The following is a 16,209-nucleotide window of genomic DNA, read 5'->3' as shown; positions in this document are numbered from 1 at the left end:
CTGACCCGGAAGTGTTTCTGCTTTCTGTGGCGGAGAAAGGAGACCGTGGCGTGCTGGCTTGTGCTGCTGGCTGTTGTGCGCTGGTGTAACTATGCAGCGGTTGCTCTTTCCGCCCTTGAAAACCTTGCTGGGGAGCCAGAGTGTCCGGCTTTTGGTTCCTAGGGCGGCGCCTAGAACACAGGTACCTCACCTCCTCGACTCCGGAAGCGGGGATGGGGTGAAAAGGCCAGAACAAAGATAATAGAGCCCCAAGTCATGTTACTTTACTTTAGCTCCTTCCATTTCACTCTGGCATTTTATGTATTCAGAGCACCCGAGTTCGGATCCGGACATGCTGCTTGCTGCTGTGTGTTATCGGCCAAGTTACTTAAGTTTTCTGTACCACGATGTCTTAGTAAACAATACCTACATCTTAAGCTTGTTGTGAGGATTAAATGGTTTAATTACACATCAAACATTTAGCACATGGTAACAACGCAACAGTTTTTACATGCACGCTTAATTTTTGCCAAAAAAACCCAAAACAGTAATCATAACTCCAATCTTCACAGAGGGAAATTGAGGCTTAATTCAAATTACTCGTCTAATGTTGTTTAATTAGAAGTAGGAAACTGAACATGGATCTTTTTACTCATAAGGACACAGCCAGAAGAGGGCATGAATTCTCTTAACTGATCATCACGGGGTAATTATTATGTGTTAGGAACAGGGAAGAGAAAGATAAATACTGCAAGATTCCTGCCCTGGAGGAAGTCACAGTTCATTCGTTAATTTGTTTGGTAAATCTTTAGTAAGGCCTTGTTATGTAAGGAAACGGTGTTAGATATAAAGGTAGCAGGAGGGAAAGAGCAAGCCTGACCAGATTCTGCCTTCCAGAGCTCATTGTAATGAAGATATATTAAGATGTTTTAAGGGCTGTGATAAGAGAGGTACAGTATGCTATGGGAATGACCCATTGCAGAAAGTCTGGGAGCCCTTCCCAGAGGAAATGACATAAGCTGACATCTGCAGTAGTTAAGCAGTCAGAGGACAGGGTGTGTTGCAGAAGAGAAAGAAAATAATCCTTATCTAGGTGTAGAGTGAAGTCCGAGGCAGGGGCATATGCAGAGAACTATTAGAATGAGGCAGAAAAACCAGTGTTCCACTTAAGAGATGATGATTTACCAGGGCTGTAGCTATGGAGATGTATGTGGTCTTACCGCTTAGTTTGGCCCAGTCAAATTGGGGTTGAGTGTGGCTAGCATCTGTTCCTCATTTCTTTAGTTATAATCTATCTATCTTGGTCCTTAGTGTGGTTGCAGCTGTGGCATCAGACGCCCTCTGAGGTCAGGGCATTACAGCACAGTCTCTGAAGTGGCTTTGCAATCTGGAAGGGAAACAGCGTCCCTTCCCTCAAAGGCTGCTGATCGGGTGGTGGGCCGATGGCTCCTGGTCTGCAGTGGAACGGTGGCTGGAGCAGTTATTCTTGGTGGAGTAACTAGGTGAGTAGTTTGCTCATAGTGAGTCAGGTATTTGGGTTTTTAGTAGACACACAAGATGACTGAGGGGAAAGGGACCTTAGGGATCATATAGTCGAGCTCTCTAATTTTACAGATGCAGAAACTGAGGTCTTAAAGAAGGAACATGTCTGATGGTTTTCCCTGCCATAAAACAGGTCAGTGTTTTATTCGCATGAGCCTATCACCAAGTCTAATTTAGGTCTTAACTGGTAGGTGTGCATTGTTTGTATATATTTTCATCTCTCGTCCACATACAAATTTATCTCAAAACTTTTCACTGTTTTCTTGTGTGAATTAAACCCTTAGGAGTTCCATACATCACAATTGGTTCATATGCCTTAGTAGGTTCTCTTTAAATCTATGAACAAACATTGTAGATTTAGACTTTCTGTTCCTGATTTGCAGGGGGTTTTTGTTCTCAAAGAAGCCCACATCATTTGTCCTATGGTTATCTATAGTCTGGATTTTGCTGACTGTTTGTGGTGATGTTTAACATGTCCCTTCATTCCCTATATGTCCCGTGAATAACTAGTTGCTTGATCAGATTCAGATTGAGGATGAAGGGACAAAATACCAAAATACTTTATAGGCGATTAGAACATTCATGAATAATAAAGCGTTTGTGTAAGTATATAATAAGTATAATTATTTGCTCATAGATTGCATTTGATATGTTTTAGTCCCCTGTGATGATGGTGTTGATGATTTGCTTAAACTGTCCTATAATGATAGCAGGTGGGACTCTCTTAAAAGTGTCTTTTTGATAGTCTTAGTTACCTTTGATAGACTCCTTGCTTTCTGATAAGAGAAAATATTCCAGCCCATTTTGTATAGTTCTTGCTCCTGGTCTAAAATCAGACATCGAAGAACCCTGCCTGACTCCTTTTGGTAAAAATATTTTCTGGTTTTAATAAAGTGTGTATTCCTCAAATTCTGTCCATACTCCCAGTGCCCTTATATCACAATGCCTGATATGTTAATAAGCTATTATGGGAAACTACAACAAATTTGAATATTATTGTCTTTAAATTCACAGAAGAACCTAGACCTGTATGCCTATAATAAATTTCTTTTTCCTGTGTAAATAATGTTCGTTATGACTGAGGATGTAGCTCAGTAGTAGTGTGTGTGCTTAGCATGTGTGAGACTCTCGGTTCAATCTCTGGCACTAAAAGAAAAAGGAAAAAAGTGTGTTATGCATTTAAGATATATTTCTTTGGTCTAAAGGTTGATTTGGGCTGTCAAAGAATGCTAGTGAAAGAATTAAGGGCCGAGAGTTCAATAAAAAGATTGAGAGAATAAGAGAGTAAAGAAATGGGTACCTGATGGGAGCTGTTTCTTACAAATTCTAAGCAGTAGAAGAGAAAGGTGTCAAAAGAGGAAACAATGAAACTATGGGTTTACTTTTAGTGGGGTTAATGTTAGATCTGCTTATTGCTATAAACTCTTTATGAATAATCTAGCACCATACCCACACTCAAAATTTTATTTCCTATCCTAAGGCTGACAGAGTCTGGCCTCTCAATGGTAGACTGGCATTTAATAAAGGAGATGAAGCCACCTACAAACCAAGAGGAATGGGAAACTGAATTCCAAAAATACCAGCAATTTCCAGAATTTAAAATGTAAGTATTAGAATCAGGTAAACATCCCACTAACCCCATTCTTTTTTTTTTCCCCCCGGTACTGAGGTTTGAACCCAGGGTCACTTAACCACTGAGCCATATCCTTAGTCCTTTTTATATTTTATTTAGAGACAGGTCTTGCCAAATTTCTTAGAGCCTTGCTAAGTTGCTGAGTCTAGCTTTGAACTTAGGATTCTCCTGCCTCAGCCTCCCAAGTCACTAGGATTACAGACATGTGCCACCATGCCTGGCAGCCATTCGGTTTTTTGCTGACTTTAATTCAGTAGATTCCTTGATCTTTGGTTCAGTTACATTTAGTGAGTTACCTAATCTAAACTTTTAAGTCCAAACTTATCCTGAGGTTGCTGATGAGGAAGCAGGCTCAAGTTTGAGAATCTTTCTGCATTCCATAGGTAAATAAAATCGGAGGGATGTTTCCTCTTTCTTCATTTTTGACTTCCCATTTCCCTCAGCTTGAATCACAACATGACGCTGGCAGAATTCAAGTTCATCTGGTACATGGAATACTCACACCGGATGTGGGGTCGCATTGTAGGCCTTGCATACATCTTACCTGCTGCTTACTTTTGGAGAAAGGGCTGGCTTAACCGTGGCATGAAAGGACGTGTTCTTGCTCTCTGTGCCTTAGTCTGCTTTCAGGTAAGATGAATTTAAGATTGGGACATCAGAGAGGCTCCAAGGACCTTCCTAGTTGGTATTATTTTTAAAGAAGTAATCCTTGAAACACCGCAACAGTATGGTTAAGAGTATGCATTTTGTATCACAGGCATTAAACCCTGGCCCTGCTACATAGTAGGGCACATTGTCTGACCTTTGTAAGCTATGATTTCCTTATATGTAAATGGGGATAATAATGAGGCCTGTCATTTAGGTTTGCATGGATGGTGTACATAAAACACTTAATTGAGTGTCTAAAATTGCCTCAGTAAATACCTTTTCATGTGCCACAAAAAGTAGAATTTATTTCCCATTGTGGTTCTCCTACTGAGTTCTCTTCTCTTCCCTTTGTCTTGCTTGCTTGCTATATTGGAAAGTGGGATCCCCATGTTAGAATGGCTATAGAAGCAAATAGGAAAACATTTTATGGGATGAAGGATCTTAGAATACAGATGTAGCTGAGCTATATTTAAGTATAAATGGTGTTTAAAATCATGTAAGTGGAACTCCTAAGGAAGAGAGTGTTGAAAGACCCCCACAGTTAAGAGGTTAGGTAAAGCTGAGAACCAAGAAAATGAATCATGAGAGAAGACAAAATTAGAAGTATTTGGGTAGAAGTATAGAAGTCCTAAGGGATGGTATGAGAGAATCAAAGAAACATCATCAAAATTTGTTCAGGAGAAAGCTATTGGTTAATTTAACTCAGAAGTGGTAAAAATATAATCCAGTTACAAGGGATTAAGGAGGTAATAGAAACAGAGGTAGACACTTATAAAAGTTTACTAGTTAACTCTTAAAGTCAAGTGGAATAAAATGAAAGTAAGTATTTTAGAATTAAATAGACACTAAAAACAGACTCCCGGGGAGGGAGAAATTTAAGATGTTAGGTAGGGTTATGGGAAGAAGAAAGTAGAGGCTGGTGAATCACAGTGTGTGTACCTTCATCTTCTAAATGTCACACAGATGAAATCAAGGTAATTAGAATAGCCAGGTAGCCTTGAAAGGGGAAAGAAATGCCCAAAAACATTTCCTGAAGAGTATTTATTTAAAAGGAGTAGTAGAATCCCCCTTCTTTGATCTGGATTCTACTGGCTTGAGAGTGTGGGGCTGAAAGGGCTGTGTCTTACCAGATATGATTGAAACTGACAGTTGTTTTGTTAATTGAAAAAACCAGTTAGATTAGAAAGTTATAAAATATGATGTGTACTGTAGATTTAAACATGTACTTTCATTACCAACTTTTTTTTTTTTTTTAATCAAGGGCCAATGCCTTTTGACTGGAATTCAATTTCAGATCTCATAAACTGGGATCTTCCGTTTCATTTTACTTAGAGTGGGAACTTACATATTTACAAAGCAGTTAGATTTGTATGACTTACTCCAAAACTTTTATAATTGTCTTATTATCACTTAACTTGACAGTAATTGTTTTTGGCTGTTGCTTTTTTTTTTTTTTTTTTTGGTGAAGGGGTACCAGGGATTGAACTCAGGGGCACTTGACCACTGAACCACAGCCCTATTTTGTATTTTATTTAGAGAAAGGATCTCATTGAGTTACTCAGTGCTTTGCTTTTGCTGAGGCTGGCTTTGAACTTGCAGTCTGCTTGCCTCAGCCTCCCAAACTGCTGGGATTATAGGCATATGCCACCACGCCTGGCTACCTGTTGCCTTTATAAAGTTCTTCCAAGGAATGTAATCTGGTTTTTATGAATCCTTTTTGTTCTGTTTCACTGATTTATATAATGTTAAACTCCATCAAGTATTTGTAAGGTTTTTCATACAGATAAAATTTTGTGTACTTTGCTAGATTTGGACGATACTTCATTAAAACATTAAATGATGGTTAAGCACTAATGGTGGTATTTGTGATCTTGGGATGCTGGGTATGTAGCAAGGTATGGAAAGGAAGGGTCAGGTAGGGAGTACTTCTGATGCTGCACTTAGTAAAACTGCACAGTTTCAACCTTCTTAGATTTGCCTCTTCTTTTTGGGGTTCTAGGGTCTGTTGGGATGGTACATGGTGAAAAGTGGATTAGAAGAAAAACCGGATTCTCATGATATCCCTCGGGTCAGTCAGTACCGCCTTGCCGCCCACCTAGGATCAGCCCTTGTTCTTTATTGTGCCAGTCTGTGGACCTCACTCTCACTGCTGCTCCCTCAGCACAAGGTCAGTATATGGATTATTACCACATCTGCGTGGATGCTGACAGGGTCAGGAAAATGGAAATTTTGGTTCTAATAGGAAATTGTAAATCAAAATTTGGATTCCCTTAAAATGACATCCATCAATTTACCAAAAACTAGATTGTTTTTTTTTGTTTGTTTGTTTTGTGATGCCAGGGGTCAAATACCACTGAGCTATGTCCCTGGCCCCATTTATCCATTTTTAAATGTACAATCCAGTAATGTTAAATATATTTATAGTATTGTGCTACCAGTCTCCAGAACTTTTTTATACCCCTTAAATAACAACTCCCCTCTTTTACCTCCTTCTAGTTCCTGACAACTATTTTCTATTGCTATTAATTTGACTGTTCTGTATACCTTATATAAGTGGAATAATACATGTCTTTTGTGAATGGCTTATTTCATGTATGACTGTCCTCCATGATATAACATGTGTAAGAATTTCCTTTTTAAGTCCTAGTCATATTCCATTGTATGTATACATTGCATTTTGTTTATCTGTCGAAAGACACTTGAGTTGATTCTACTTTTTAATTATTGTAAATAATGCCACTTTGAATGTGGGTATGCAAACATCTCTTTGAGATCCTATCAGTTCTTTAGGATGTATATCCAGAAATGGAATTGCTAGATCATATAGGAGCTGAGTAGTGTTTCAACACTATCTGTTGGAAAGATAAAAGAATGAATTTTGGGGAAGAAAATGAGTACCAACATTAAGATATATCCCAGCCACTTTGACTTTAAGAGCTATAGATATAGGCAATTTATTTTAGAAGTCTGACTTTCTAAGTCAGGAATTATTCAGATGTGGAATGCCCACTATGACAGTGTTTCAACCATCTGACACCCCTGTGGGGATAACTGCCAAGTTAACATCTCCAGTCCTTACCTGGGATCCAGGTCACTAGTTTCAAATACCTATTGGATGATTCTACGTAAGAATCTTATGTCACCTCAAATTTGACTCCAGAAGGGATAGAGCGTGGAAAAGCAAGGGAGACCAGAACGAGAACTACATCAGAACTTTGGTGGTATACAAGAGCCATATTTTGCGTGTTAAATGGGGACCTATTATTCAAGTTTAACACTATATTAAACCTTAGTGATTTTGGCCAAAAGGATTTTTCTTTTTACTGGTTTTCTTTAGGGAAGTATGTCACAACACACAACTAAGTCATTCAGAGTCACTCCAGATGAACTGGGCTGGCACGAAAGAGGAGTAGGACATTCTGAAGCCCCTTTTTATTGAAGGGAAGACACTCTGAGAAAGTTCCACCCCAGTAAGGGGGTCAGGTTTTAGGATGTTGAGTCTAGCTTGGCTATGTCTTATGGTCAGCAGATTGACTGACATCATGGAAGGCCACACCCATCTTGTGCTTTATGGGGATCATAGGCAGAGCAAGCCCAGAGAGGTATCATCAGTTCAGTCTACTCATGTACTCTTACTCATAGTTCACACACAAACAGCCCATGGCTGGCTCGTTACAGAAATACAAATTTTTACGTTTTACACTTTGATTTTAAAACAAGGTAGGACTCTTTGGGAGACCCTCATTTATGATAGAGGTCTTCAGATAGCACATTCCTAGAGGATTTTTTTTCTAGTATTTAAAAACAGTGATTATTATATTAGGTTTTGAAATCCCAGATTCACCTGGATAAACTGTTCATGAAGAGAAGTTTGAGGTAACATAGGATTATAAAGTAGAATCATCCAGTAGGTATTTGAAACTAGTGACCTGGATCACAGTTAAGGACTGGAGATGTTAACTTGGCAGTTATCCCCACAGGGGAGTCAGATGGTTGAAACACTGTCAGAGTAGGCATTCCATATCTGAATAATTCCTGACTTAGAAAGTCAGACTTCTAAAACAAATTGCCTACATCTGTAACTCTTATTTCCTGCTAACCCATTTTTTCTTTTCAGTCCCTATAATCTGGCTTCCACACTCACCATTACACGTACACCCACTTAGACATATACCCACACACCATCTACTGAAATTGAACTCTTACAGGTTACTGATGATTTTCTAACTCTCAAGTATTTTTCCCTTTTTATTTCTTTGTATTCCTCTAATTATAGAAATGATTTGAGATTGTGGTCAATTAATTTTATAGTGCTATGCTGGAGAGCTCTATGGGGCTATTTCAATTTTTAGTTAACTAATTTAATTAAAATTAACATTATTTAAATAAACTTTTCACTTAAACTTTATAGTTAAATAAAAATTAACTTTATTTAATACTAGTCATGTTTCAAGTCTTCATTAATCACAGATTATAAGACATAGTCATCATCATATTAAGTTCTACTGGACAGTGTTGATATACTGTCCTACCATACCTTACTACTAACATATAATTTTTTATATTCTACATTGTAAAGCATTTGATGGCAGCACTTTGACTTCTTTTTTGTATCTTTATATTTACCCATTCATAAAGTTCTTTTTTTCCTCCTGTTTTTCTTTTTGTTGTTGTTGTTTTCTTTTTGATTTTTTGGTACTGGGGATTTAACCTACAGGTTAAACTTTTTGTTTTAAGACAGGGTCTTAAAAGTTGTTGAGGCTGGTCTCAAACTTGTGATGCTTCTCCCTCAGCCTTCTCAGTAACTAGGATTACAGGCATGCACCACTGTGCCTGGCTCATGAATTTCTTAATAAATATTTGTTTATTTGTATCAGGATTTGGCTATAGTAAAACTAAAAAGCAAATTTTGACTTTACTATAAACACTGAATGTGAGAACTTCCACTCTAGGCATTTTATATAATTTTGGTCCTGACCTTATTTGTAAAATATTAAGTATCACACAAAACATGAAAAGCCATGTCATTTGAACCATGGTAAAGCATTTTCCCCTGATGAATGTAAGTCATTCAGTTCTCAACAGATATGTAGTTGAGTACCTTCATGCCAAGCACTAGGCTAGGGTTACTCTATTCAGACAGACAGCAGTTCCTGCTCTCACAAAACTTTCAGGATAGCAGGGAAGACACATGGCAAATACATAATTAAAATTAAATATGATGCTTGTAAGAACAGGATATCTGCTTCGAGTATTTAGCCTAGTAGAGGGTCAGAAAAAATCTGACCTTAAATTGTCACTTGGGTTTGATCTTGGAAAGCTTTGCTGTCTTTCATAGTTCCTGCAGTACAGTTTATCTGAATGATTTTCTTTCTTTAGTTGCCTGAAACCCGCCAGCTCCTGAGGTTGAGACGTTTTGCTCATGGAACAGCAGGTCTCGTGTTCCTTACAGCTCTCTCAGGTAGGATTCTCTCATCAGAGATGGCCTGTTTTCATTACACTTTCAAGTAGAATCTCTTGCCTGATGCTTTGCCCCTTCTTCCTGCATCATCTTACTTCCTTTTCACACCTATCTATCATACCCACCATCTTTATCCTCTATTTTCTGTTCCTTCCTTCCTCCTTTTCAAAAATCCTGCTATCCAGTCAGTTAAATAAAAATATTGTTTATCTGCCTAGATCCAGACTTTCCAGGTTCAAATTCTGGCTTTACCATCTATGACCTTCCTAAACTTGGCAAGCTGTGGAACCTTTCTGGTCTTCAGTGACCTCATCTATAAAATGGATGATAGCTCTAATATGAATAATATATTTGAAGTACATACAGTAGAACCTGGCATATAGCAAAGTCTACAGAAGTGTTAGCTGTTAATATTATGGAAGCATCATTGTTGTTATTGTTACAGTACACCAAGTCTGATGGCTCAGACAAAAGGCCTGTTCTCCAAGACAGTCAAAGATGGAGAGTGCTCTGGGGCAGAGAGACCAGTACAGTTTTTAATTCTTTAAATCACACCTCCACCTCTACCTCTCTCACTTTAGAACTGTACTATTTTAACAGAGGAATCAGTAGCCATCTATGGTTATGAAAACTTAAATTAATTAATATTAGATAAATTTTAGAATTTAATTCTTTTTTTAAAAAATATTTTCTTAGTTGTTGATAGACCTTTTATTTATTTATTTATTTGTGATTCAAACCCAGTGCCTCTCACATGCCAGGCAAATGTGCTACTGCTGAGCTCCAGCTCCAGCCCCAGAATTTAATTCTATAGTCACATTAGCCACATTTTGTTGGTTGATTTATTTTAGAGATGGGGTTTTGGTATGTTGCCACACTGGCCTTGAACTTCAGATCCTCCTGCTTCAGCCTCCCAATAGCTGGAAGTATAGTTGTATGCTACCATACCCAGCCATTCACTGGCCATTCTCAGTAGACATGTGGCTCACATCAATTGCATTGGATATTGTAGATATAGGTTACTTTCCCTTATCACAGAAAGTTCTATTGGAAAGCCCTGCTCTAAAATGAAAATAATATTGATTGAATATTTTTTTCCAACATGAGAGAATAAATTTTAACTTTATGAAATTGTATTCACAAAAATGAGGACTGTGATCCATATTTCCCTAAATCATCTTTTGATCATGAATAATGGATCAGCCATCCACTAATTAAGATGCTCTCTTTATATGTTTATTCAAGATTTAGTTTATAAATTTTGGGGGTTTTCTGATCTCTATGTTTATCCAACAAACATTTATCAAGCACTTGGGGAAGACAGATAATGCAGAATAAAAACCATGTGTCAGATAGTCTTCAATGCTGTGAATAAGGAAAAAAAAAGGCAGAATGAGGAGATAGGTGAGGTAGGAAAGCACAATTTTGTATAGGATCATCAAAGGAGATCTCTTTGGTAAGGTGATATTTGAGCAGAGACCTGAGGAAGTTAGGGAGATTATTGGGAAGAGCATCTCCAAAAAGATCAGCATACTCAGGTGGGGACAGGGAAAGTATCAGAATCACTAAAGGAATCCTTCCAAGTTGATATGCCTCTCCAGCCAGAACTTGTAGTTCATTTCTGTAGAGGAGACATGCAAGAATCTTGGGGCAGAAGCAGGCAAAGTGTACAGAGCTGCTGTTTAGTTCCTGTGGTGATTATAATATATTCCCTGTTTGAGCCCCTATTATAGGTCTTTCTGTTGTTCTATGACTTGACCCTTTATTTGACTCTGGGATAATAGGCTTTTTTCTGTATCAGAATTAATGTTTGGTTGCTTCTTCCTCTCATTTTAATAAATCTCATTTACCTTGGAACACAGGGGCTTTCGTGGCAGGACTAGATGCTGGACTTGTTTATAACTCCTTCCCCAAAATGGGAGAGTCCTGGATCCCGCAGGACCTCTTTACCTTTTCCCCCATCCTGAGGAATGTTTTCGAGAATCCTACCATGGTGCAGTTTGATCACCGGGTTCTGGTAAGTGTAGAGATGGGCTGCAGAGCACAGGGAGTCTTGGGAAGGCTTTGGAATGTCTGTGAAGCAGTGATGACAACAGTCAGAAGACAGGGCAGAAACTGTATTTCCTATTCTTTTTGGAAGAAATTCTGGAACCAGTTTTCTGATTTTTTATCATAATTACTCACACCCCTTCCAGGTAAATTCTAGCTTTCCAGATATTGCAAGCTTCTTAAAGTTCAAATATGTTTTTTACCACCTGGAAAATGATAACCTCCCTCAACCCTGAATATATCTACAGACGTTTCAGCAGTCATAAGATTGAGTAGAGAGGGCAGAGACTGTGATTGCTGAGTGCATAGCTGTCAAAGAGCCCCAAAGAACAGAAGCTTCATCAGCACGTTTAGGCTTAAGTTATGATAGATATTGAAGGCCTGCCGTGGACCATATTAAGATTGGCTTGGCAGCCTGGGCATGATGACTTGATGCATTAAGGAGACCTGAGAAGCAGTTACTGTGGCATTTATGCAGGCCTGAGTGCCAGGGAACAAAGCTGTATGGTGGGAGATGGATTTAAAAAGAATAGTGAATCTGATCTGAGGGAGGTTTTAAAGGAACAGAGTTAAGATTGGCTTTTAGGGATAAAGGTGAAGAAAGATCAAAGGCAATTCCAAAGTTTCTTCTACAGCATGCTTAAAACAGGACCCACAGAAATGAAACCATTGGAATGAGCATGGAGCTAGAGATAGGAGATATCATTAGAGCCATGTTGATTGTGAGGTGATGGTAGTACATCCAGAAAGAGGTCTAGAGGACTCAGATATCCAAGAACTCTGGAGCTAGAGCATGGTACCTCGTGTGGGTTCAGTCCCCACCTCCACACAATATTTTGGCATAAGTATAAATCTGGTTGTAATTATCATTGTGGACAGCTCTGAAAAGGAAAAGGAAAAGGAAAATAGATATAGAAATAGAAACATCTTGGATGTAGGAGGACGACCTTATTCAGTGTTGGACCTTTGTTCTGAAGGGTAGGAATGAAAATGAGACTTTTGATCTTGTTTAATGCCAGCTGGCAATACTACTACCTCTTCTACTCACAGCCCTTGAAAACAATAACCCTCATGTGTTGGGGTCAGCCTACTTTAAACAAATATATAGGATTAGTGATAAGATTAGGAATAGGTTGCAAAGATTATTTAAAAAGTGAGGGCCACACCTGGGGACAGCCACATGGGAAAGTGCATAAGATTGCTGAGAGTGGGTGTATGAAATGATACACCCAGAAACTTGGGTGTAATCCTAGGTAACACTGACATTTAAGTTGTAAGCAGAAAAGGACCATGGAGGAAACCTAAGGAGGAATGATGAGGGTGGAAGTAGAGTATGGTTCTCTGTGACTCACACAGGAAGTATTTCATGGTTGCTTAGTGGTCGAGGAGAGACACATAATGTGAGTGAGACTCTAGCACTTGTGATAAGAGTCTTTTGTCCCCACAGGGAATCACTTCAGTTACTGCCATTACAGCACTCTACTTCCTCTCCCGAAGGATCCCCCTTCCTCAGAGGACCAAGATGGCAGCAGTGACTCTGCTGGCTTTGGCATATATGCAGGTATAAACTACTTTTTGGTCTGGGTATCCTCAAAACAGTTATAAAGGAAGGTGATAGACTAGAAGAAAATATTTTAATATTTCTAGCAGATTTAAAAAGATTAATGACAAGAAAATAAGTAAAAGATATCTATACCCTGTTCCCACAAGAGGAATGATGAATGGCTAATAAACATGAAAAGCTTTTTAGCCTAACTCAATGATTGGAGAGGAGCAAATTAAAACAATGAGTACTATTTTGTGCCTGTCAATTTAGAAAGAAATGAAGTTTTTTGTTGTTGTTTTAAAAGGGAAGATTATTGGTTTTTGGCATGGGTGTAGGAAAATGGATACCTTCAAATATTCTTAGTGAGCACCTGAATTTGTAGTTTTTTTGGTTTTGGTACAGATTGAACGCAGGGGCACTTAACCATTGAACCGTAACCTCAGCCCTCTTTTGTATTTTTATTAAGACACACCGTCTCACTGAGTTGCTTAGGGCCTCCCTAAATTGCTAAGGCTGGCTTTGAACTCGTGATCCTCCTGCCTCATGCCTCAGCCTTCCAGTCCACTGGGATTATAGGTGTGCACCACTGCCACTCAGCTTGCACAGTTTTTTCCAGAGGCATCTTGGCAATATCATTTAAAATGTTAGGCATATAATCCTTTGGACCAGAAAACTGACTTCTTAGTGTCTGCCATAGAAAAACCCCATTGCACAAGCGTCTTTGTATAAGGAAGGAAATTCCTTATAGAATTGTAATGATGGAAAAACTGGAAACAACCTGGAAAACCATGGTACTTCTGTACCATGGAATACTGTACAGCAGTTTAAAATATCTCAAGACAGATTGTTAAGTGGGAAAAAAGTGACAGAACAACATATTAACAGCACAAAACTGTATCTCTATAAAGATATAAAAGAAAATACAACTGTGTAGAAACTGATAACTACTTTTTAGGAACTACGAAGGAGTAGAGAAATAGCTAAGGGAAATTCTAGGTTTATTCTCTTTGAATTTCTTTCATTTTAAGTATGCTTGCTTGTGAAATTTAAAAATACGTATATTTTTTAATGTTGTGATGGGAGAATGTGGAGGTTTATGTATCTGGTTATCCAAGCCCAGTCATTTTCAGTCTTTGTAGTTACTACTTTTCCTGTATTTTTATAACAGGCAGGCTTGGGCATTAGCACTCTGCTGATGTACGTTCCAACTCCTTTGGCTGCCACTCACCAGTCAGGCTCCTTGGCTCTGCTCAGTGGTGCTCTTTGGCTCATGAATGAACTCCGAAGAGTCCCAAAATAATTCTCAGAAGATCAACTTCCTAGGCTTGAAACTACTTGTGAGAGATCATCAGAGAGCACAGAACTTGGCTTTTCTGTAAGGATGACTTTGGATGCCAACTGGTTTCCAAATTGGTCATTTAAAACCCTGCCTGTTTTGAGACAGTCACTGGATCAAGAATGTCGTTAAGTATGATTGCACCAAATGTTCCTTTTTAAATTTTACTTTTCATATTGAAAAGTAGGATAATCGTGTAGAGAGAAATGTCTTGCCATTTGTGGCTTCTTAACAGACTATGTTTCAATTTTTCTTGGTTTTGGTAGTCTTCTGGTTATAGGTGCATGATTTCTGTGTCCTTGTGTTCCTATGTCCTGCCCTCTGGTAGAGGTCAGGCTGGTGGAGATGATAGTCATAGACTCTAGACTCCAGCTAAGGGGTGAAACTGCTACTGAGTGCTGGCCTATTGCTAAGGCCCAGCATTGTCAGATGTGTTTTTAAAAGAAGCCATATACCTGGATTTTTATGTGAAACTTTTTAGTTAAGTGTTGAAAAGTCATTTTAGGTTTTCAAAAATGTTTTGCAGGCTTAACAAGTTTGGGATCCATCCATGACCTGAGGTTGCCATTTGCAGTTTCTGAACTAGATGATCTCGGTTCCCTTTCAACTCAAATTTTCTATGAGTTTCAGTGTGACCTGTATTGTACCATTTTCAAACGTTCTTAGCAGAACAGAGGTAGGCAGACTTTGCGAAACTCCTGGACCCTTGTGGGCTTAAGCTATTGCTTAGACTTGGTCCTGAACTTCTCTTGCATTAGAATCTTTTAAAAACCTCAAAGCCCAAGACTAATCTAAGACCAATTAAATCACATCTTCTGAGAGTTTTTAACTTCCTCAGGTGATTCCAATGTGCATATAAGCTTGGGAACCACTGACTTAGGTCCTCATAGCCTAGTTACCTTAGGAAGTTCTGACTAGCTTATTCCCATTCCTTCTGAATTTCCACCCTGCCCCCATCTCATTTAATCTGCTGTGTTGATCCTATTAGTGTGTGGGTGTGTGTTTTTTGGCTACTGGGGATTGAATTCAGGGGCACTCAGCCACTGAGCCACATCCCCAGCTGTTTTGGGTCTCACTGAGTTGCTTAGAGCCTCACTTTTGTTGAGGCTGGCCTTGAACTTGAGATCCTCCTGCCTTAGCCTCCTGATCCTTCTAGATAGAATTCTTTAATGGGAACTGCGGTTACTGGCCCAGGTTCCCATACAATTATCTCCTTGTCGGCAAACCCAGCTTGTCCTTAGTTAATAACTGAGACAACCAGAAGACAGAATGATCCAACTCAAAGAACCATATGCTAATCTTTTACACTTTACTACAAGAAAGTGACAACCCAGGAGTAGTTCAAATCTCAGATGTTTTACTTCATTTTTCTTTTATTACAGATGATGAGTAAATTTGGAAAAACATATCTGATATTTAGCTATATAACTGCATTGTGCTATTTATAAACAGAGATTACCTTGTTTTTTGTATTTGTGATTCTCAGCGCCATCAGACAATGAACTGAATATTGAATGAATGAATGCATGCATGAATTAATGGGAAACAAATGATTACTGATTGATGTCCCAAATGCCTCTTTGGAAATAGTCAACACATATGTATAGGATTAAATGAATTTCCCTAAATATTTTAAAGATCCCAATAATTGTTTTTAAACCTGAAGAAAATTAAAGGACATATGTTCATCAGTCAATCAGAGTATTGTGTCTTTAACCCATATTGACATATGCTGTCCTTTGTGGTAGGGATGATTAGCAGCTGCCTAAAGTGATTTGGTTGCAAAGAACAATGCTGATGATCATGGTTTTAGGATAATCAGTTTGCCTGCAGCTATCCTGTGGACCTGGGACAAATGATGAATCATTTGGGCGTATATAACACATATGCCCGTGTCCCTGCATGGGGTGACTGCATCACCTCTCTAACACACATTGTATATTTTCCTCAAACACTGACTGACTTAATGAGAAATTTAAGAATTATTCAGCAAAACTTTCTTAGTTAATGTGAAG

The 16,209-nt window shown here is 38.6% G+C and overlaps 1 protein-coding gene across 1 annotated transcript; it reads left to right on the top strand.

The window, feature by feature from the left end:
- The first annotated feature begins 25 nt into the window (after positions 1 to 25).
- On the top strand, positions 26 to 15,890 carry Cox15 (cytochrome c oxidase assembly factor COX15). The gene is made up of 9 exons (XM_076834362.1): positions 26 to 181; positions 1,291 to 1,481; positions 3,002 to 3,124; positions 3,598 to 3,784; positions 5,802 to 5,969; positions 9,182 to 9,263; positions 11,126 to 11,280; positions 12,760 to 12,873; positions 14,027 to 15,890. The coding sequence occupies exons 1-9, from the start codon at positions 92 to 94 to the stop codon at positions 14,156 to 14,158; spliced, it is 1,242 nt and encodes a 413-aa protein (XP_076690477.1). The 5' UTR covers positions 26 to 91; the 3' UTR covers positions 14,159 to 15,890.
- The last annotated feature ends 319 nt before the right edge of the window (positions 15,891 to 16,209 follow it).

Source organism: Callospermophilus lateralis, chromosome 15, assembly GCF_048772815.1.
Source record: "Callospermophilus lateralis isolate mCalLat2 chromosome 15, mCalLat2.hap1, whole genome shotgun sequence".
Classification (NCBI taxonomy): Eukaryota; Metazoa; Chordata; class Mammalia; order Rodentia; family Sciuridae; genus Callospermophilus; species Callospermophilus lateralis.
Note: the sequence above shows the minus strand (reverse complement) of the source record. Positions and strands in the feature narration are given on the sequence as shown.

Bases quoted from the DNA above. Each gene is read 5' to 3' on its own strand.
- Cox15 (XM_076834362.1), top strand. From the start codon at position 92: ATGCAGCGGTTGCTCTTTCCGCCCTTGAAAACCTTGCTGGGGAGCCAG. The intron at 3,785-5,801 runs GTAAGATGAATT...TTGGGGTTCTAG, and splicing joins GTGCCTTAGTCTGCTTTCAG to GGTCTGTTGGGATGGTACAT. The intron at 11,281-12,759 runs GTAAGTGTAGAG...TTGTCCCCACAG, and splicing joins AGTTTGATCACCGGGTTCTG to GGAATCACTTCAGTTACTGC.